The 16324-nt window shown below is 32.1% G+C and overlaps 1 protein-coding gene across 9 annotated transcripts in view; it reads right to left on the bottom strand.

The window, feature by feature from the left end:
• DPY19L2 (dpy-19 like 2) overlaps positions 1 to 16324 on the bottom strand; it is a 79798-nt gene that overhangs the window by 30821 nt on the left and 32653 nt on the right. For all 9 annotated transcript variants that reach the window (XR_014066781.1, XR_014066782.1, XM_081534250.1 and 6 more), the window contains 6 exons: positions 13625 to 13702; positions 12785 to 12871; positions 7032 to 7091; positions 3840 to 3920; positions 1821 to 1922; positions 705 to 776 (listed from right to left, as the gene is read on the bottom strand). Coding sequence is in view for 7 of the 9 variants with exons in the window: in XM_081534250.1 (XP_081390376.1) it covers positions 705 to 776; positions 1821 to 1922; positions 3840 to 3920; positions 7032 to 7091; positions 12785 to 12871; positions 13625 to 13702 (480 nt within the window). In the remaining 2 variants the exon portion in view is untranslated. The remainder of the gene's footprint in view (positions 1 to 704; positions 777 to 1820; positions 1923 to 3839; positions 3921 to 7031; positions 7092 to 12784; positions 12872 to 13624; positions 13703 to 16324) is intronic.

The raw sequence follows: 16324 nt of genomic DNA, 5'->3' as shown, positions 1-16324 counted from the left end.
GCATAAAACACCTACTGACTAAAGGCAGGACAATTTTTCAATAATATAAATAAAGATGGTTCAAAATTGCTAAAAACTGAGGACCCACTGTCTTTAACCAGGCTTTCAGATAAACTACTCCCAGACCAAGAAAATCTTCCAGTAGTATTTTAAACATTAGTTCTCCTACAGTGATAATACTTTCTTTTTTTGTGTGAAAACAGTGAATAGTAGAGAATGATATTTTAATGGCTATACAAATTTCTATTCATGTTTCAAAATGGATCAAGACTTCTTCGTGATAAGGTGTCTTATTTTGAAAGATACTGAAATGGTCATTCTACTTTTCTTTTTTAGTACCAATAACAATTGCAATTATTTAATCATTTGGGAAATTATTTGTTTAATGTTCCTACTGGATCAGACTGTGAGTTTCAAGATAGGGTGGACTTGTCTTATTTATCCCAGGGTACCTACAGTGTTAACATAGTTCTTACCATATAGTGGGTAACTGACACATTTGTTTTTAAAGAATAAATAAAAATATCTTTTCTAATGTGGCAGATTAAAAACTCCATATAAAGTGAGATAAAGAAAAATCTGAATAAAAAAAGGTTTTAGGGAGGGGAAGAGTCATCCTAAAAGTAAGACAGAATTCTGAGCTATTAGCACTAATCTAAGTCCTTGTCTTAAACCCAAAAGCAAGTAAAAATTTTTTTAAATACCTTTCTAAAGATAAAATAAGTAATCACCACAACAGCTGGAAGCAACAATGTCTTTGAGTATCGCACTGGCGTCTGAAATATAGCAAATTATTCAAAATATTTTTATTAAATTTTATACTATAAAAATCTATCAAATTGTCACAATGAGATTTTGTAAAGGTAAAAGATATCTTTGTCATTAACAGAATATATATTATCAAGTTTTATGTTCTAATATAAGAATCAAAATTATAATGAGTTACACAAATATATCAAAAATTATAACGATAAAAATTCTTAAAGCAAAATTAGCTATGGATATTATTTTTTCCTTTTTTGGGTTTTAGCTTTCATTTGTTTATATAATAGTAAGTTTTAAAATGTGTGTTTATTGATCCCAGGCCCTAGATTATCATCTCCTGGGCTTTAAATTTCTATTATTTTCATTTGTGAAACTATAGGAATAACAAGGGAGAAAGACTAAGTAATTACTGTAAGTATAAACAAATACTGAAATAAGAGTAGCAGCTAAATAATTCTCATGAGTTGTGATAGGGAGTGATTTACCACTTAACTAAATTATATATTTCTTAAAGGCAGGAACAAATTTATTTTACTCTTTGTAGTTCTATTACAAACTGCCTCATAGATAATTAATGGTCAGTAATTGTTTTTGAATGAATGTATGACTGATTTGACAGATAAGAGAATAATATATGATTACTAGCATATTTACTTGGCAACATTTTATTACAAAATTTTGTAATATTTGAGATATTAAGTGAAATAAAACTGAACTTTTAGAAAACAAAACAATAATTTGGGTTTATTTTTCCTGAATGCTCTCATACCTCCAACTGACCTAGATTATTAAAAGTAACTGAACTGCAATAATAGTAATTGACCATAGGTCACATCCTGTGCACTTGCCCTGGTAGGGGCCATTGTTTACTGATTTTACATGTAAGAAACTAGATGAGAATGGCCATATTATTAGCAAAAGTTATCATAAAAAATGATAAGAATAAGTAAATTGGGTGTTTCTAAATAAAATTTTTGAGTTTCAGATTAAAGAGAAACTTAAGAGCAAGAACTCATCATACCTGTAGAGGAAAAAAATAAAAGAATCATTCATACCGCTTTTTCCATGAAGGCAAATTCAGGAGCACAGGTGTAAATTAAGGTATCAAAATCTGTATATCTTAAGATTCTGGCGGCAATAAGGTCACTCAGGCGAATCTGGAAGAAAATAAAATTACAAAAATAATTACAGTTAATAATAATTGGTTTGCTGCAGCAGTAATAATGTCTACAGAGAAGATATACCCATGGTACATGGATGCCCCTTCAAGAAAACAAAAAATACAGTGAACCCCATTATGTGCTGAGTTATGAAAAAAATTGAAAACAAGTAGAAATATCAAGATAAATGATAAGGAAAAAGAAGTCAGGAAAAATAAGTAGATAAGATGATAATACAAAGAATGAGCTAAAATCAACATTTGCTGGGCACAAAACACCATGCAGTTGACCATCAAATTTTATGATCAGATCATTTATCAAGAACAAAACATTCCATGTTAACTCCTTTTACCACATATTGTAAATCATTAACAAATTCTCCATGTGTTGTCATTTTCACAAAGGCTCATACATTAAGCACAATTTTTTGGTGCTTCTTGAATTTTTCAGACACACATCGAAGCCATTAACAATGAAGTTATACTTCAAGAGAATTACAACAACTATACATACCACTCTGATTTAGTTACTTGGTCTGGAAGGCCTTAAAAATAAATACCATCAACTAAATCCAATGTAGAACTATTTTCCACTGATCATTTATTATTTACTTTGGTGAGACAATTATTTTTACACTGCATCCTTAGAAGGTAAGAAAAATATCTAGTATGCAAAGTAGTAATTCAAATTACTTTATAAGAACATAAATTATTTTATACCAACTTTGATGATTATGGTTTTCAATTACTCATCATTGCCCTTATCTACAAGGATAATTTACAATTGACTTAATTTTTCTAATTTAGAATAGGCCTGGTGACTAATGATAATTTAACCAAGCCACTTTAGTTTCAAGTCTTTCTCACACTTGTCACATAGAAGTCACTTAAGAATACCAAGGGTGTATGTGTGTGTGTGTGTTTTAGGATTTGTAAAGAGTTGGATGACAATGTAGGGCAAGTTAAGAAAGAAAATCACAGATCAACTTAATAATAACTTAAGATGCCTAAATAAAGTTTACCATAAAATATACATCCCCTAAAGAATAAAAATTTAAGAACGACAAATAAACCTAATAAACCACAATGCAGAGCTAACAGTAAATGGCAAATCCTTACATTTTGAAATTTCATTTACCATGAATATGTATATAGGGTCAATTGTACTGGATAGTGATAGCACTTGTCATTTTAAGAGAGTTAACTACTATAATCCCTTGTTAAGTTTGAAGCAATTTCATCAGTAGACAGGGTTCTAACTGGAAAGTACTATATATGGTAAATTTCAGGGAAGATTATTGCATGGTACACTCATCTATCTTCTACCCAAACAGAAAGTGCTAAAAATCAAAAGTTCAATTCATGCACTGCTTTCTATTCCCTAAACAAATTAGTTGATAGGAATTTATCTTTGAAAAGAGCTATCACTTGAGGCATTAGCCTTAAAACAGCAAGGCATTAGGGATGTGGTCCATATATGTGCTAGAACATGAAAAGATAGAGAATTTTTATCATATTCTTTATATAAGAAAAACTTTAAAGATATCAAATCACACCTTAATTTTAGTGTCTAATTATAAATAAAACTTTGAGTTCTATATTTCAAAGTTGAGGACAGACTGTTCATATTTACATTTATAATGAATCAATAATTTGCTAAAAATATAAACAACTATTTAACATAATTTTTCCCTAGAAGATTTAGTCACCATTCATTAATGTACTTTTTTCTTAGTGGGCTGAAAAAAATCTACAGGATTTTAGTACTGACTCTGCCAATAACTAGCTTGGGACTTTGAAGAAGGTACTCAGCCTCCATAAAATATAGAGGTTTCATTTTAAAATAGATGGTTTCAAAGTCTTCTCCAACTATGTATTTACAGAACTTTTAATGTCCTAACTAGAAAGTACTTACATGGTCTGAAACACCTAAAATTTTAGATGTCAGAAATTTCAAAATGATTGTTCCACAAAACCAAGCACTACCTTGAATTACCTAGAAAATAAATAAAATAGATAGAAGTCAGAAGACTAAAAAGCCCTTTCTCTTGGAAATTATTAATAACAAACATTCTAATAATAAGTCTTAAGTGAAAGGGAAACACAAACTTGAAGAATTTTTTTAAAAATAAGGTAATGAAAACTACGTACTAGAAACTAAGGAATGTGTGTAACACAGTGATCAGAAGAAAATGCATGGCCTCAAAAACTTTTATTAATTAAAAAATGGGGGAGAATGGATACATGTATATGTATGGCTGAGTCCCTTTGCTGTTCAACTGAAACCGTCACAATGTTTTTAATCGGCTATATCCCAATACAAAATAAAAAGTTTGTACAAATTAGAGTAAAAATAAATGAAAAGCCTGACTCAAACATCTAGATAAAAAAACAACAAAATAAAAAGAGAACACATGAAAGGAAATACTCAAGAGAAAAAACAGTCAATTGTATTTACACCTATGTGTGTCCATTTTGTTGTCCTTTATTTCTTCTGAATGTTCTAACATTCTTTCTCTCATCATTTACTTCCTGCTTCGAGGACTTCCATTTAAGAGTTACTCTGCTAAAAATAAATTCTTAGTTTTCCTTCATCTGAGAATATGTTTTCCTTTCCTCTTCATTCCAAAAAGACACTTTCACTGTATATATAAATTATCATTCACAATTCTTTCCAGCATTTTTCAAATGCTGTGCCACATCCTTCTGGCTCCCATTGTTATAGACAAGAAGTCTGCTGTAATTCAAATCTGTTTGGGCCTAAAGGTAATGTCCCATTTCTCCCTATCTGCTTTCAAAACTTTTTCTTTGCCGTTGGTTTGCAGCAGTTTATGATTGTGCCTTGACATGGATTTTATCAGCTTTATCCTACTTTGGACTCACTCGTTTCGTGACATATGTGTGTGTGTGTGTGTGTGTGTGTGTGTGTGTGTGTGTGTGTGTGTGTGTGTGTGTGTGTGTGTGTGTGTGTGTGTGTATACATACATACATATGTGTATACACATACATATATATATATTTATATATATACACACATACATGCATACACACACACATGCATATGGCTACTTTTGAGTTGCTAATCTTTTCTTTTGTATTTTAGATCCATGGAGTATTTTATAATATAGATGGAATTTTAAAATCTATGTTCATGAGTAAACCTAGGCTTAATCATATTGTTCATACCTGACCTTAGTACTGAGCTTTAGATTACCAATGAGGTTTTGTTTTCCTTCTTGTAAGGATTTACATTCCTTATGATACACACAGAGTTCCCCTTGGGTTTTTGAGTAAATTTCAGCATAAGCTCAGTTCAATATTTACCTTGCAACTAAAAACTGAGGTCTCCCATTAAGCACTGAATTTGCTCTTATTGAGGAAAACTGTAAGTTTCACTTAGAAACTCTAAGAATCACTTAGGCCTAAAAGTACTTGTTCAGGCTTTATGTCATAAATACTTATCTTTGCTAAAGATACACAGAAGCTAAAAATAGAAAATACCTAATACCTAGCAAGGGGAAAAAGAGTCTTTCTTTCAACTTACCACAGGATGGTAAAGAATATTAAAATTAGGGTTTGATCACTCATAAGTGACAATTTTCCTATACATTGTTTTATTGTCATTCAATGCAAAAACATAAGGATTTCCTTGTTTTCAAATCTCCCAATTATGACAGAGTAAGATATGTAACATAATCTTTATTCCATAGGCATGTAAGAATTACTTGGAGTAATAAAATAGGTGCTTTTGTTAAAAGAAAAAGTGTCAGTTCAAAAACAGTTTTGCCTTTTCTTTTTACTCTTTTCAAAAAAAAAAAAAAGCCATATAAAGCAAGAATATCTTTTATGCTGTTTAGATGACTATGATGGTTCATTTCTCCCTTTTGCAAGAGACTGGTGGTATTAATTATATCAGTTTAAAAACATACATATAAGCTGAATATTCATAATATCTAAACCTTTCTCTCATTCAGATTTTTGTTTCTTTGAAATTCTTGAGTTGAAAGCTTTTTATTCTTTCTGATCTAAAACTGAAAATATACAAGACAATAAACTTTCCTCTGAGCACAATATTGGCAGAATTTCCTAAATATCCACAGGCACTGCTGATTTGCTGTCATTTTACAATAATTTATAATTAAAACTTTGCTTTTCTTTTCAGTTCAATTATTAAATAAAAATCTATCAATTTTCTTTTGATTTCTTGGTTTAATCTTTTAAAAAACAGGCAATGTCAATTTTTCTGAAATTAGATAAACTCATATATCATACATTACAAGGGTAATGTGACTTAATAACTTAAATGCATTTTCATCATGAGGATGGGACAATGCCTCCAGTAATGAGAAACTGGCAACTCATTCCATTTTATTCATTTGTATTCTGGGTAGATATTTACCTTATATTTTCCAGTTTTACCATAACAATATATAATATGTAATCACACAGTTCTTCTATATGGCAGATTTTATTTTTTAGCAATAGTACATTAAAGACCCAGAGAAAAAGAATGTCATCTGCCTGATATTATGAGAATTAAGTCATCGCAACACTTACCTAATAAATACTTACTTTATTTGTAACATAACACACAAGTATAAAGGTGACATGAACAAGTGAAACAAAGATCAAGTAGTGGCTGAGTTGAAATTAAAAAGGGACTGTGAGATTGTAAGGAAAATGTTAAAAAGACAAAGATAATAAGACTCTAAAGATGGAAAATGAAGGAAAGATTGATGATGAATAAATGCAGAAAAACCCAAAAGGGACAGCAGGGACAGAAATACAGATTGAGTTATGTTGAAGAGAAGGTTACTAAGTCTAAAGAAAAACAAAAAAAAGCAAATGGAAAAAGAAATTAAAAGCAATGTAGTAGGGGTATAGCAGAATGAAAAGTAAAGAAGGCCTGAGAATAGTGCTGAAATAGATGAACTAACTTCCTGAAAATGACTTGTAGATGTTGCTAAGGACTATTTCCCACCTTATGAAAGTAGCTATAATATTTATTAACTATAAATCCTTCAATTCTTAAAGTATATTATTTGTATTCAGTTTATAGAAATAAAGAAAGATTTGAAGACATTGTGGTAAAAATGTTGAACCTTACCCAAAAGTGGAGTTCAGATACTCCCAATCTTTGAATTTTATTTCTCTTTAGAATTATCACCTAAAATGCATATGATAGAAAATAAAATAATTAAATAAAATTAACATTTATATTTTATATGAATGATACATTTCAAAAATCATGCAGCCAACCCCTTCTACCTTGGTTATCACCAGACATTTTCCTTCATTGTTGATTTTTCTGAATTTGGAGATGGAAAATTTTGGGGGGGTGTGAGAGCTGAATGCTTTCTGTGCCAAAAAGTTGACTCTAGAATCAAGTTAATTCCTCACTGAGTTACTTGGGATGTTTTATGTAGGAAAACTCCTCTGAAGAGGCAGATGGTGTGGGGAAGGTACATTCCATGCAAGTGTACATATAAGTTACCCAGCAAAAGGAGAATTCTTCCTCTCCAAACTCCCACATATTTTAAAATGTTAAAAAATATGTCTAACTGAATTTATAAGAAAGAAAAGGTACTTATCAGGTGCCAGGGAAAGGAGGTGATTTTTAAAAACTAAATCATTAATTAGGAGAGAACCTATGACAGTTTTTAAGGAGGTCTGTAGAACAGAGTTACAGGGTTACAAATGTGAGCTTATATTAAAAGGGAGGGCAGCAGAAATGACTAGAAGCTATGTAAGGTTAATTAAGATTCGTGCATACAGCTGGGATCCTCAAAATCCCTGGGATCCTTGGTGCTATCAACTAAATATTATATTCCTGTACAAATCCATGTGTTGAAATGATACTCTTAAATGCAACATATTTAGATGTGGAAACTTTGTGAGGTAATTATATAATATTATGAAAGTGGGAACTTCATAAATGGGCTTAATACATTTCTAAGAAGAGAAATAACAAAGAAAATCCCTTTCTCCATCATGGGAGGACAAAGCAGATATCTGTCTATAAATCAAAAAGAAAGCTCTTATCAAGAACTAAATCAGGTGACATCTTGATCTTGCACATTCCAGCATTTAGAATTGTAAGAAATAGATTTCTGTGAAAGCTATCCAGTCTGGTATTTTTGTTATAGCAGTCTAAACTGACAAAGATGTACAGGGACTAGGAATACTTCTACTACTATCACTGCAAGTTGGTAAGGTATTTTTTTATTCTCAAGTTTGTATTGAAAAATAAAGGCTCCAGTGAGAAACAAATCTTAGGCCTGTGTATTATTTCAATCTGGAGGAGAATTTTGTATCATCTAATTGGCCCAAGATAAACCAGATTTACTGAACTTCCAACAACAGAAAAATATAAATGTACCATATTATACAATGCAAAATTGCTTATAAATGCAAAATACAAGAAATAAACCAAGTGCCCAGACATAGGACAGTGGTTAAATTATCTATAGAATATGCAGAAGGGAATACTTACTATGAAATTATAAGGAAGGTTGAAGATCTCTATCCAGGAAAGGTTACTAAGTGATACCCAGGATAGGTTGATAAATCAAAAATGCAAAAGACTATAGTATGCTACCTTTCATGTAAGTAAGAGGGGTTATGATAAAATATATATATGTAATATTTATTAGTGCAAAAAAGAAAAAAGTAAATGGGTAAACTAGAAAAGCAATGAGCTATCTCACTTATAAGAAATAGGGAGGGGACTTCCCTGGTAAAGTCCCTGTGGTTAAGAATCCACACTGCAATGCAGGGGATGCAGGTTCAATTCCTGGCTGGGGAACTAAGATCACATGTGCCTCAAAGCAACTGGGCCCCCTCGCCACAAACAGAGAGTCTGTGTGCCACAAGGAAAGATCCCACATAATGCAATGAAGATCCTAGGACTCAACCCAGTCAAATAAATAAATACTTTTTTTAAAAGAAATAGGCAGGACCAAGGTAAAAAGAAAAGTGGAGAGAATGAGGTGGAAGCGAGGAGAGAGAGTGGTATTTTCTGAGTATAAGATGTATATTTATTATTCCTAGAAACATGGTACTTTTCACCACAAAAATAATTAAAATCAATCAAGAGGGAACTTTTGCTTGTGGTCAAAGTTGGTACAACAGGAAACAAATTTACTTTCCCATCTTTAACAACTAAACACAAGCAAAATAGGTAAGAGACTACTATGAACAATTAAATGTCAATGTATTATATTATAAAACATGGATCCATTCCTAGAAGCATTTAATCTACCAAGACAGAATCATGAAGGAACAAAAACTCTGATCACACCTATAACTAGTAAGGACACTAAATCATATTCAAAAATCTCTCAAAAAAGAAAAGTGGAACCAGTTGGCTTTACTGGTGAATTCTACCAAATATTTCAGGAAGAACTAATGTCAATCCTTCTCAAACTCTTCCAAAAAATTGAAGAGAAAGGAATAATTCCAAACATATTTCATAAGGTCAGCATGTTTCTGATACCAAAGTTAGACAAGGACACTACAAGAAAACTAAACTATAGACCAATATCCCAGATGAACACAGATGCAAAAGTTCTTGTCAAAATATTATCAAACCAAATTTAACATCACATTAAAGGATCACACACGATGGTCAAGTGATAATTATCTTTGCAATGCTAGGATGGTTCAACATAACAAGGGATAAAAATCACATAATTTCAATCAATGCAGAAAAACATTCAGTAAAATCTGATACCCTTTCATTATAAAAACTCTCAACAAACTAAAGGGAAATTATCTCAACATAATTAAGATCATATTTGAAAATCCCATTGCTAACGTCATACTCAATAGTGAAAAACTAAAAGCTTTCCTCTAAGATCAGGAACAAGGAAAATGTAAAATTGTCTCTGTTCACAGATGGCATCATCTTAAATGTAAAAGACACTAAAGATTCTACACACACACATACACACACACACACACACACAGTGTTAGAACTAATAAGTTCTACAAAGTAACAGGGTACAAACTCAACAAAGAAATTATGCTGCATTTCTATACATTAACAATGAACTATCTAAAAAGGAAATTAAGAAAATAATGCTATTCACAATAGCCTAAAAAAGTATAAAATAGTAAGGATAAACATAATGAAAGAGGTGAAAGGTTTATACACTGAAAACATTGTTGAAAGAAATTAAAGAAGACAGAAATGGAAAGACAGTATCTGTCTTTCTCTGTCTGACTTATTTCACATAGTATTATGTCAAGGTCTACCCATGTTGTCACAAATGGTAGGAAAATCTGTAGCTACCATTTCCAGTGCCTTTCATAGAGCCAGACTGATATCTAATATTATAATATATTCCTTTCATATGAAGGACCTTCTTTAACATTTCTTTTAGTGTAAAACTGCTGATCATTAACTCTTTATTTTGCCTTCATTCTTGAAAGACATGTTTGCTGAATATAGAATCGTAGATGGCATTTTTAAGTATTTTAAAGATGTTGCTTGACTGTTTTATTGCTTGTATTTTTTTCTTATGAAAAATCTTCTGACATCCTTACTCTTTGTTCTTCTATATTTAATATGTCTTACTTCTCTTGCTGCTCTCAAGATTTTATCACTGACCTTGAACAAACTGATAATATGCCTTACTATATAGCTTTATGTTTCTTGTAATTGAGATTCATTGAAATCCTTCATCTCTGAGATTGTAATTTTCATCAAATTTGGAAAATTTTTGGTCATGATTTCTTCAAATATTTTTCTACCTCCTCCCAACTCCACTGATTTAGACATGTACTTTTCATATACAAACTGTAACTGGGGGATTAGAAGATCAGCATTTTGCAATCCTTATTGAATTAATGAATCTGGTACTAAGCACTGGAGGCTGTGATCATAAAAAGAGAGGTACCAGACAATAAGTGCTTTCTGCTTACAGAACAATACTATAGACTTGCCAAAGGTATTAAACTTGAACATGTCTAAGCTTTAGATTCAAGTATTAATACAGAAGACAAAAGAAGCTGTAAAGCTGCCTCATAAGGACTCAGAAAGTTAAATCTAGATCACAGAATCCTTCACATGTTCAATGACCCAGGTTTTTCAACAAATAAATATTCCAGGAAGAAAACATGGAGACATATTAGAAACCTGTAGATTAAAAACAGAAACTTGATAAAACTATAAGGAAAAGCTTGGAGTGATCAAGTGATCTTGACCACAGCCAAGATAGGCGTTACTGTTTCAGAGCCCCTCTAGGTCACATGGAGGGCCTCTCAAATGGTTAAAAAAGTTCTGGCTTTGATGTGATGGTATTTTAAGGATGTGTAACAGTCCTTAATAACACTATTATTAATACTTGTCAGTACTAGTCAGTATATAAAATATTGGTTTTATAAAGTTTTCTATATCTGCTATATTTTAAGAAAAAGGTTTTCATAAAAAGAGGTTAGATGAGGAGAATATAACAAGTTCTCTACTCTGTAATGCTGAAAACGCTTGACAAAATGCTGAAAAGAGCCTGTGTCTTTTGGATATAAAAAGAGGAGAGCTTACTCACTGTGAGGCAGAAAAAGAAAGTATGGGGAGATAAAAATGTTAAAAACCTAAATTTCAAGAATATATATATATATATAAGAATATATAAAAGTGTGTGTGTGTGTGTATAACTGAGTCACTTTGCTCAACAGCAGAAATTGGCACAACATTGTAAAACAACTATACTTCAACTTTGAAAAGTGGGGGGAAAAAACCCTAAATCTCAGAAGATTCAATCAATGCACCATACATGGAAAAGTGCTATATTTCGGTATTTCTGTATTAAGTTATCATTTTCTGATCATTGTGGAAAGGGAATATCCCAGGAACATTCCAGTGAAGGAGAATATTCCAGGTTCTGGCATATGAACATCAAAAGTGTGACTATAAGGTAATAAAACTGATTTACTGAACCACCATTCCAAGTACAACTTCAAATGAGAGTTATTCCATGAAAGTAAGTTACATGAGGAGACTATACACTTATTCTAATTATGTTGCCATTGCTCAAAACAGTTTGAAACTTCTCTTTATAAACTTTATAATTCAGATATTATTTCCTTATGGGTGCAAGAAAATCGGTCTTATTACTTTACTGTCACACCATATTTTGATCAAGATCTGTATTACCCAATCCAATCACCCACCTTAGTCACAAGACTTTGGTCGTTTCCAAAAATCAAATCCACCCTTGAAAGATGAAGATTTGCCACCATTGAGGATATTCAAAAGAATGTGCCACAGTCTGTGAAGGCAATTCAAAGGAATTCCAAAAATGCTTTGGGCAATGGCAGTGTCACTTCAATAAGTATTTAGTCTACTGAAGTGACTTAGAAGGAAATAAATAATTTTTATCATAAATTATGGCATATTTTAAAAAGTAAGTCATTACTTTATTATTTAAAAAATATTTACTGGGGTATTGGCTTAAAAAGGTAAACCTTCCTTATATTATTTTTAAAGGGTGAGATAGAAAAAAGCATTATCTCAGAAAAACTTTTCATGTGAGTAATAACCCAGAAAGGGCCCTATTTGTTCTTGTTAATTGTTGCTGTGCTCAGTCTTGTCTGACTCTCGGTGACTTCATGGACTATAGCCCGTTAGGCTCCTCTGTCCATGGAATTTTCCAGGCAAGAATACTGGAGCGGGTTGCCATTTCCTACCCTATTCCCAGGGATTGAACCCACATCTTTTGCATCTCCTGCATCGGCAGGCAGATTCTTTATCACTAGTGCCACTTGGGAAACCAATTTATTCTTTCTAACCTATATTAAATGGTTAAAATTGCTATTTGAAGGTAAAAAAAAATCTTTATGAGCTTAACAAACACTCACCAACGTTATTAACAGAGATGAAGAATAATAAGAAGATAAATACATTGGATTTCCAAACATGAATACAAAACAAAGGAAAACTGAAATCTGAAAATTGAAGAAAATAAATACATTTTATAGTTATTAGATAAATATCATAATGCATACTTTGTCTACAAGGATGCAGTCATTTCTAATATAAACTTTATTTGCATAGAATATTAATAAATAGATCTTGACCAAATGATAACAGAATTTCAACACACTGACAGGCTCTAAGTATCTTCAATACCATAAATACTATATAACAGAATTTAATTTTTTTCTCATTTGCAACTTGGCACAAACAAAAACCTATTATTTCTACTGATTTAATAATACAGTGATATAAAATGAGTTATAAGTATTAGTTTTCTAATCTGAGTTTTGTTAAACTACTTGAGGACTTCTCTCAATAAGGAAGTTTTATTTTACATTCTTATTAAAGATTTTCATTTTTTATTTTCTTAAAGCAGATGTGTTTGGAAACTAATATAAAAACAATAATGGAAAAACATTTACAGAGTATCATAGTCATGCGAAGTATTAAAAAATCTCAGGTCTCAGAGAGAAAAGGTAGTTTCAAAAGTAGCAACAGTAATAATAAAACAAAAAAATTTTAAAGTTTCGTTGAGTACAAAACATCTGCAGTCTAGTTGAAAGTATAGTTGCTATAATATTTCACTCAGTTATCCTTCTAATATTATCAACATCATATGTATTAAATACTACCTGAGAGGAGATATATAAAACAGTCAGTTCCATTTTATAAACTCTGAAATCTTATTTTAATATATGACTTATAAGTATTTAAAATGTTACCATGTTCGCATGAATTATCTTCTCAAACTTGTTTGGCTCAATGTACCCCACAACATACATAGGAAATAATGAGGCTATCTGAAATAAAAACATAAAAAAGCAGAAGTGAAAAAATGTAGAAAAGCATTTCCCTATTCATTGGCAAAGTAATTGTAAGAGGACAGTCATATTTCTAATAATTAAAGTCAGAATAACGTGAACCAACCTCCTCACTGATGACTAGAATAGCTCAAAAAAATACTAAAACTACCTGTATGAAAGGGCTTCCCAGTGACTCAGTGGTAAAGAATCTGCTTGCCAAGCAGGAGAGATGGATTCAATTCCTGGCTTGGGAAGATACCCTGGAGAAGAAAATGGCAACCCACTCCAGTATTCTTGCCTGGGAAATCACATGGACAGAGGAGCCTGGCGGGCTACAGTCCATTGGGTTACAAAAGAGTCAGACACGACTTAGCAACTAAACAACAACCTGTATGAAAGCCACAGACTACTAATAAGGCAAAAAAGAATTAGGAAGCTAAGAGCAGAGAAAAGATAGAAATCTACACAGATGAGCATGACATTTTGGATCACTTTTCTTCCAGAGGCATCTCCCAATTCCTCAGCAGCAGATGCCTGCCAGTTGAGAGGCAGTTGAGAGGTTTCTACATACTCAGCAGTCAGGTAATCGAATCCCAAGTTGAGATCCCTGCTAAGTCCCCACGATTTGGTTTGGGACGTCGAAGAGTTATACTATAAGCATGAGTGCTCAGCTGCTCAGTCATGTCTGACTCTTTGCAACCCCATGGCCTGCAGTCCACCAGGTTCCTCTGTCCAGAGATTCTCCAGGCAAGGATACTGGAGTGAGTTGCCATTTCCTCCTCCAGGGGATCTTCTGACACAGGAATTGAACCCATGTCCTGTGTCTCTGCATTGGCAGGTGGATTCTTTACCACTGAGCTACCTGGGAAGCCCCTATATGAGAGGCAACCAGAAATCAAAGCATCCCTCCAAAATACTGAATCCCATCTTTGAATTATCTCATTCTCTGATTGCAGGAGTATGATTAAAGATTGTTTAGTCCCTGTATTTCCCTGCTGGAAGAAAATTTAATTTTCTCTGGAAGAAGTGAATATCATCTTAGTCTCAAATTAACTCTACTGAACTCAAATTGTTCATGTACGATGTCTAATACCATATCAAAACTAATCAGATATAGGAGGAGATATGACATTATCACTAAGACAACAGAAACAGATCTAAGAAGAATCTAAATCTAGTTCAGGGGTCAGCAAACTTTTTACGGAAAAAGCCAGATAGTAAATGTATTATGATTTATAGGCCACATACAGACTCAACTGTATATTCTCCTATGTTTTTTAAAAGTTATAAAAATGTAAAAACTACTCTTAGCTCACAGATCACTCAAAAACATGTCTGGCATCATCAGACACAGACTTTATGTTTCACATATGCACAGAAATAATACATAAGATTGAAAATTCCAGGAGGGTACTGAAAGCCATAAAAAATAAAATAAAAATGTACAACTAGTATTACAATAAACAATAATCAGAAGTCAAAGGGGTTTAAAAGCAAGTGAAACACAAGCAAACAAACAAGTGATAAGTTGGAAGATAGATCAGAAGAAAGTATAAGGTGACAAAGGGATGAACAACATATGAAAGAACATAAGAGATGTAAAACATACAGTGTAAAGATCATACTTTACATCCCAGAAAGGGTTGAGGGATTTATACTTAAAAGACATTATACCTGAGAAGTTCCCAAAATCTATAGAAAAAAAAAATCAAGCCCTGATTCATAAAGTATTACTAGCCCCCAGCAAAGGATAAATTATAACAAATAAAACCCAACCACGCTTAGGCATGTCATAGTAAAAACTGCTTATAACCAAAGGCAAAGAGTAAATGCTTAAGTGGAGTCTGAAACTGACTTTAAGACTTACTGTAAAGTTTCTGTAATCAAGACATCATGGTACTGCAGAAAAAATAAACAAACTGACCAAAGGAATAAAATAGAGGGTCCCAAAACATCTACACAATCACAGGCAACTGAGCTTTGACAACAGAGCAAAGGTAAATTCAATGGAGAAATGACAGTTTTTTCAGTAAAATGTGCTGGAAGACTTGGACATGCATGTATTAAAAAAAAAATCTAGACCTATACATTACATTTTTCAAAAAACTGACTCAAATTTATCTTAGATTTAAATGTAGAACACAGACTAAAAAACTTCTAAAAGATAATGTAGGAGAAAATCAAGGTGATCTTGTTTAAGGATGAGTTTTTAGATAGACAAGCATAAGCATGATACATGATACATGAAAAAACCGATAAACTGAGCTTCTTTAAAATTAAAAATTCCAGCTCCACAAAAGACACCATAAAAAAACTAAAAGACAAGCCAGGTATTGTGAGAAAATCATTACATAACTCATATCTAATAAAGGTCTAGCATGTAAATACTAAGAACTCTCAAAACTCAGAAATAAGAAAACAAATAACCCAATTTAAAAATGGGCAAAATATCAGAACAAATACCTAACCAAAGAAGATACGCAGAGGGCAAATAAGCACGTATAAAGATACAAAAGACAATACTACATTAGGGAACTGTAAATCGGAAAAACAAGATACTGCTAAACACCTATTAGAGTGGCTGAAATTCAAAAACTTGACACAACTGGCAATTTCTTA

This window comes from Giraffa tippelskirchi, chromosome 10, assembly GCF_054371585.1.
Source record: "Giraffa tippelskirchi isolate mGirTip1 chromosome 10, T2T-mGirTip1v1.2.pri, whole genome shotgun sequence".
Taxonomy (NCBI): domain Eukaryota; kingdom Metazoa; phylum Chordata; class Mammalia; order Artiodactyla; family Giraffidae; genus Giraffa; species Giraffa tippelskirchi.
Note: the sequence above shows the minus strand (reverse complement) of the source record. Positions and strands in the feature narration are given on the sequence as shown.